At 38.3% G+C, this 6,633-nt stretch overlaps 1 protein-coding gene across 1 annotated transcript in view; it reads left to right on the top strand.

Annotated features, from left to right (window-relative positions):
• Nucleotides 1-5,781, top strand: part of LOC113484262 (hypoxanthine-guanine phosphoribosyltransferase-like) — a 9,163-nt gene extending 3,382 nt beyond the window's left edge. The window contains exons 2-9 of the mRNA XM_026856520.1: nucleotides 120-226; nucleotides 709-892; nucleotides 1,614-1,676; nucleotides 2,198-2,215; nucleotides 2,442-2,524; nucleotides 3,547-3,593; nucleotides 4,302-4,378; nucleotides 5,331-5,781. Of these exons, the coding sequence (XP_026712321.1) occupies nucleotides 120-226; nucleotides 709-892; nucleotides 1,614-1,676; nucleotides 2,198-2,215; nucleotides 2,442-2,524; nucleotides 3,547-3,593; nucleotides 4,302-4,378; nucleotides 5,331-5,378 (627 nt within the window). The 3' untranslated portion in view covers nucleotides 5,379-5,781. The remainder of the gene's footprint in view (nucleotides 1-119; nucleotides 227-708; nucleotides 893-1,613; nucleotides 1,677-2,197; nucleotides 2,216-2,441; nucleotides 2,525-3,546; nucleotides 3,594-4,301; nucleotides 4,379-5,330) is intronic.
• The last annotated feature ends 852 nt before the right edge of the window (nucleotides 5,782-6,633 follow it).

The raw sequence follows: 6,633 nt of genomic DNA, 5'->3' as shown, positions 1-6,633 counted from the left end.
GAGGAGAGGAGAGGAGAGGAGTCTTTTTTCTTTTTTTTTCTGCATTATCAGAGACTGGAAGTTTTTTTTCCTGTATGGCTCTGTTTTTACTCTTAAAGCTATTTCCCTTTCACTTGCAGATAAGAGATGAAGAAAGTGGTTATAACAAAAATCTATTTTGCGTTCCTAAGCATTATGAAGAAGATCTAGAAAGAGTCTTCATTCCCCATGGACTCATCCTAGACAGGTATGAGGGTAAAAAACAAAGATTAGTGATAGTGATACCAATGATCCATTTCCCTCCAAACAAAAAGACAGAGGCCCTACCCTGCATAGACTACGAGAAACATGGAAACCCTGCAGCTGCAACACTTGTGTTCTGAAGTGTAATTCAAGAGGAGTTTTAAGGCGAGGATTCCTCTACAACCCCAGTTAAGTTTCCATGATGTCTCAAATATCTTTAAGGTTTCCTACCCTGAATTGTTTAGATCTATGGATTAAATCAACAGTATGTCAAGTGGAGTAGGCAACATCTTGTGAAATTCAAATATATAATTAACTTTGTCTTAATGTGGTCACAATTTGCTGGTTATAAAAACCTAACAGCAAGATCAGCATTTTAACTTGGACGTTGCTTAATATATGGACAAACAAATATGAGATAGATAGATAGATAGATAGATAGATAGATAGATAGACTTTACCGGATTTGTTTTTTTATCTTTCCAGGACAGAACGTTTGGCTAGAGATATCATGCAAGATATGGGAAGCCATCACATCGTTGCACTCTGTGTCCTTAAAGGAGGCTATAAATTCTTTGCTGACTTGCTGGACCATATAAAAGCACTAAATCAAAATGGTGATAAATCTGTGCCTATTACTGTGGATTTTGTTAGAATAAAAAGCTACTGTGTAAGCAACTTTCTGTTCTTTGGAAAATTGATTCTCCCCGTAGATTGACATTCTGAATGCTGGTAGTTTACATGAAAACTCCACAAAAATTGAGTTCATGCATATAGCCTGTTCAAAGCAACCCAATTCACTATATACTGAAGAGCAACTCATTTACTGATCTGCCCCGCCAATCAGATGGATCTTGTGTATTCACTGGAATGATCATATAGGATAACACTTAACAGGACAAAGCCAGGGTCAGGTCTCCAACATCCTCCTCTCCAGCCCAAAGCTTCCATACAGGTTCTGTGCTGTCTTTAATATGGCACCCTTTGGTGGGAGGGAGTATGGCGAGAAGCTTAGCAGCAGAAACTTGCTTATTGTCTGTCTGCATTATTTTGTTATTTATTGGAGAGACTAGTTTTCATAATCTGTGTGTGGGGAACAGGTCCTATAAATTTTTCATGGAATTCTAAAACAAATCTATAGTAACAAAAATAGTTGAAAGCAATGGTGTCTATTCCATGAACACGGATGTACCATTGTTCCATGCAAACATCTGTCTGCACTGATACTTCACTCTCTTCTTGCTCTCAGCTACTTAAAAGCTGTTTTACTGAAGGAGTGCTGCATAAAGTTGCAAGTGACATGATAGGAGAAGCAAGAGCAGCACATCATTCATACATATATAACACTTTTGAGCGTCTTTTATGTGACTTCCCTCTCTTCTTTCTCTTAGAATGATTCACCTACAGAAAAAATCAGTATTGTTGGTGAAGAACTGTCTACACTAAATGGGAAGGTATGAATTAGCATCCTCAGCTTCTAAAAGGAAAGAACAGATCTTGTGTCTCTGGTCTGTCTCAAGATTTTGAGGCTACATATTTACAGCCACTTAATACTGGTTTAAAATGCCATGCTTTGAAACAGTGACTAATTTTGACTGATCTCAGGGGAAACTTAACGTGATCAGTACTGAATGTTGCTAAAGATCCTGTTCCACATTTTATCCCCTAACTCCCAAAATGAACCACCTCAAACTGATTCATGCAGTATGGTTCTAGAATGTTATTCCTATACATAGAATACTATATAAAACCTGACATAGGTGACTTTCTCACAGTATTTCATGCTTCCATAAATACTTAGACTCTTGTAGGAAGCACTAAAATAATGCAAGTAGTTAAGTGACAAGCTGCTTTGAAAATCATTCGCAACCTACATGTAACTGAAGCAAACCCATTTTTTTCTGGGTGAATAATTCACTGAATGTTGCCATGTAAATATTTTCTTTTCTTTCTCTCCCTACACGATCTTCTCCAGAATGTGTTGGTAGTAGAGGTAAGTAAAGATTGGAGTGTGGGGGGAGGGAACAACATGGACTTTTTTTCTCCCCATTCTTCAAGTTAGTATGTATTGCATGCAAAACAACAATTAAGTATGTTACTGTGCTGCTAGGTTTGCTAACTGGTTTAAATTAAGCTGAATGCTTTAAATTAATCCACTGACTGTTTTTTCTTTCAGACTCAGAAGATACTTTTTTATTTTTTTTTTTAATTTCTTTCAGGACGTTATTGAGACTGGTAGAACAATGAAAGCACTACTTTCAAAACTAAAAGACAACAAACCAAAGATGGTAAAAGTTGTAAGGTATAATGATATGGCCACTGACTAATGCACTGTAATGAGAAGATATAGCAAAATCATTTAGGTGAATAGTCAGTGTATACTGGAGGGTGTTGGGGGTGTTTGGTTTGAAATTTGTCAGAAGAGGAAGTAAAAGTAGGAAGCAATCCTCATCCAGCTGGTGACAATAAACATAAGTATTTATTAAACTGGGAAATTCACATATGCACTACCACCTTTACTGGTAAAATGAAATGGCTATTTTTGTGTAAAGTCTGACAGATACCCTGTTTCTTACCTCCTTATGTCTGCAGAAAATTCAGCTCTTTCCATGGGTTTCTTAACATGTTGTCAGTTGCCTCAATACTAGATTGACAACACTCAGAAGTTTTCCCAATATCCTCAGTCATACAGGTTTTCCAGAACCTAAGAGTTTGTCAGCACTTGCCAGACAACTTCAAGTGGCATTCTAGATCTGCTTTTAGATGATCTCTAAAAAGGGATGTTTTGTGGAATATCCCTGTCTCTGTCAAGTAATAGCCATGCTTTGAAAAAATGCTTCTTGCTTTATGTATCAGTTATGCTCCTCCTAGCGACAGTCCAAGAGGTTCTCTGTTTCTTCAGAAGTGCACAGTAAAAGCAAGGACAGATATGACTGTGAAAGAAATTATAGTAACGTTGTACATCTTGTCCTCTTCTCCCTCCCTCCCTGCTAAAATCTTTACATGTCACTTGGACTTGCTTACCTGTCTGTGCTATTCTAGTTTGCTGATACCTTGCTACATGAAAAAATGATGATTCAGTTTACAGAATTGAAGAGAATTAAAGGTAAAATAGAATCAGTTTGACCTTCAGAATGAACCTAGATCAGCATCTTCGCTTCTTCCTCAATTATAAAGCTGAACACTACTTCTTTCTGTTACAATAATCTCATTGTTTTAACTGCATGACTGTAGAAGCTTATGGGGAGGAGTGGGAGAAGTGAAGTATACAGCTTAGACAAGTTATATTTTAAAAACCATAACCTTCTCTGCTCTGCCTTACAGCCTGCTTGTTAAAAGGACCCATCAAAGTCCAGGTTACAGACCAGACTGTAAGTGTTGTGTTTTTCTGGTTGTCCAAAATATGAGCTCATAATTTCACTTCATGCAGTAAGTCTGACAACTAGCATATAAATTTCAGGAAGGCCAAGAGAAATGGGGAGAAAATACATAAAAACTTGTAAACTGATGACCAGCCATCTCATGATGAAACCTCATGACCACCACCTTTTTTTTTTCTTTTTTTCTTTTTTTTTTCCCCCAGTTAGTCTGTGTGCAGGTTTGGCTACTTGTTACCAGATCCCAAAAAGAGAACAAAACCTTAACTTTGTACTTTTTGGCTTTGACCCTAAACCGCCTTTGTTTTGATCCTTCATTAAACCTGCCTTGCTTTCATCTGAAAATCCCTACTGAGTTGCAGTGCATTTACTGTTACACAAGTAAAATCTCATTCCTTGTCTCTCCCATCAAGGACTACATCATAAGTACATTTTAAATACTTCTTCTTCTTTTTTTTTTTTTTTTAATGCATTCTCTTAAAATTGAATAGTGTTACTACTGATGGGAATGTTATAGATTCTAACCTTTTTCATCAATTTATGGCTTTGATTTTTAAAGAAGCATGTCAAGTACTTTGAAAGCAAGATGATGTATTTGTTAGCTATTACTCTTGAATAGTTGAAGCATGTGTTGAATACAAACTGTGTACTTAAAAGGTATTTACACCACCCAGGTATAAAAAGAATTATATTTTCTTACAGATATAGGCTTTGAAATTCCAGATAAATTTGTGGTTGGATATGCTCTTGATTATAATGAATACTTCAGAGATCTAAACGTAAGTACACACATCTGTGCCTCGGCTGTTACATATGTGACTGTTACCACAGGTAACCAGCAAGAATATTAGCTTACACTTGGAGCTTTTCAACAATTGGCAAAACTTAAAATCTGACTAGAAACTTCCATTAAAAGGGCAAAAACATTATTAAAGTGCCAAACTGATAATTCAGTGTAAATGCATAAAAAATTCTTTATGCCTTACTTTTTATGAATCTATGCCACAAGCCTTGTGGCCCAGCCATGCTGTACAATTCTGAATCCTCCAGGGTGGTTGGCAGCGTACAATCTGTGGGCCCCATCTGAAAAGAAAGTAACTTGTAATTCGGCTTTAATTTAATGTTTGCCTGTCTTAATGAAATCCAGTGTTGCCCTTTTGTAGTGAAGTCTTTAAGATGGCCATGTGTGGACTGCGTGTGAAGGTTTTTCCTACACCGTATAACACGTCCATCAAGATCTTTTTTCATTTGCTCCATTAGTCTCCTTAGGGAGCACTGAATAGTAGAGTTGGAAAGAGCATAACTGATAGAAAGAGCTGATACCTTTATTTTTCCTCCTTAATTTTCAAAAGTACTTTCTTAATTCTGGTTAAGTGGAAAAGCTTTTCACTTGAAAGTCTTTTTAGCAAGACTAACAGAACTGGTTTGTCTAACAGAACTGGTTTAAGACACACACTGCATCTATGCTATTGCAAAGCAATATGAAGAATAATGCAATAATTGAACAAATCTGACCTCTTTAGAATGTACAAATCTATAAATTACAGATGAGCTTGGAAGCAATATTAACATCTCAATTTTACTGCAAGTAGTAAACTTGCAACCAGACTTGCAAAGCTTACTGTTCTGGTGTGTTTTCCTTACAATGCTAGGAATACAACTGAAAATCATTCTTACATTTTCTTTGAAAGAAAAGATTGACTAAAGGTGTATTTTTATTTTTTGTTTTAGCACATCTGCATTCTGAAAGAGAAAGCCAAAGAGAAATACAGGATCTGATAATATCGGTCTTCTGGAACAACAGTTCTGTGGCATGTACAGCTGTATAGATCAGTAATAAGTCATCTGCTAATTGTATTCTTTCCACTGAAGAACTACACTTTCTGAAGATACTATTCTATGTATTTTTTTTCCTATAATGATTATGTAAAACACCTTAAATGTGAATGAGTTCTGTTCAAGTTTCACCGAAACCTGAACAGAACACTGGCCATAAACTGGATATTATATTCTGCTGGAATCACAGGGGCCACAGCCAGGACATGTACATGTGTATGTAATTATATCTGGGTTTTCATTTACCATATGAAGTAACACATTATGTGTATTGTATATAAACTGCACTTATTTTTACCTGTGAGGTTGTGTGTGTAAATATATACACGTTTTATGTAACAAATAAGCATTTAAGGACTTGTTAATTAAGTCAACTAAACAAGGTGCATACTACACAGAAAACACATTTGGTTCTTTAGCATAATATAACGGAAAAAAGAAGTAAGCAATAAGGTAAGTACATTGCAATTAGTTCTTATACCTTCCATGCAACCTGGGGTGTTGTCTTTTGAGGGATCGTGTTGATTCTACCAGTGTGGTGTTAGTTGAAACGCAGGTAACGCTGATTACTAGCTGTTAAGGCTAGATGATAAACTGTTATAGCAGGAAATTACTTCTGCTACTTGTCTGTCTCGAACGAGAACTGGAAGCTAAATTCTACCACTCAGAAACCTGCACCAAGCTTGAGGCACTCTTGACACCTCATTGTTTCCTACGTGTACTATATGATTAAAATAAGCTGAGACCTTGGCAGGTCTTTTCCCCGCTGTGAATTGAGTACTGAGCTAGGCGTCTGTGTTCAACAGGGCCCGCCGCTGTCCTTTAGCTTTTAAGCCCTGGGCTACAGCTGCCCAGGCTGTGACGGGTCCGTGAGGGTGTTTTCTAGAGCCCTGAGAGCCGGGGGCCGTGATGTGTCCTGTTACCCGCCCCTGAACACGGGTGAGAGGAGGTAAGCTAGTGCCCGTACGAAGGGGAACTTTTACCTAAAAGCTCACTCTGGAGCCCAGCGCCACCCGCTCGCGGCCGCTGCCGCCTCTGCCCCTCTCAGGGCGGGCCACGGACGCCGCTGGCGAGGCGCGATGCCAAGCCGCCCCGCGGGTTTCTGGTCCTGCCAGCTGGAGCGAGGACAGCTGGCAGCTAACGCCGCCCTTCTCCGGGTAAGTGCCGCCCGGGGAAATGACCGTGGTGGCGGTGGCGG

Source organism: Athene cunicularia (assembly GCF_003259725.1).
Source record: "Athene cunicularia isolate RWA chromosome 11 unlocalized genomic scaffold, athCun1 chr11_part1, whole genome shotgun sequence".
NCBI classification, from domain to species: Eukaryota; Metazoa; Chordata; class Aves; order Strigiformes; family Strigidae; genus Athene; species Athene cunicularia.
The sequence above is the reverse complement of the archived record's forward strand: the minus strand, read 5'-3'. Positions and strand labels throughout refer to the sequence as shown.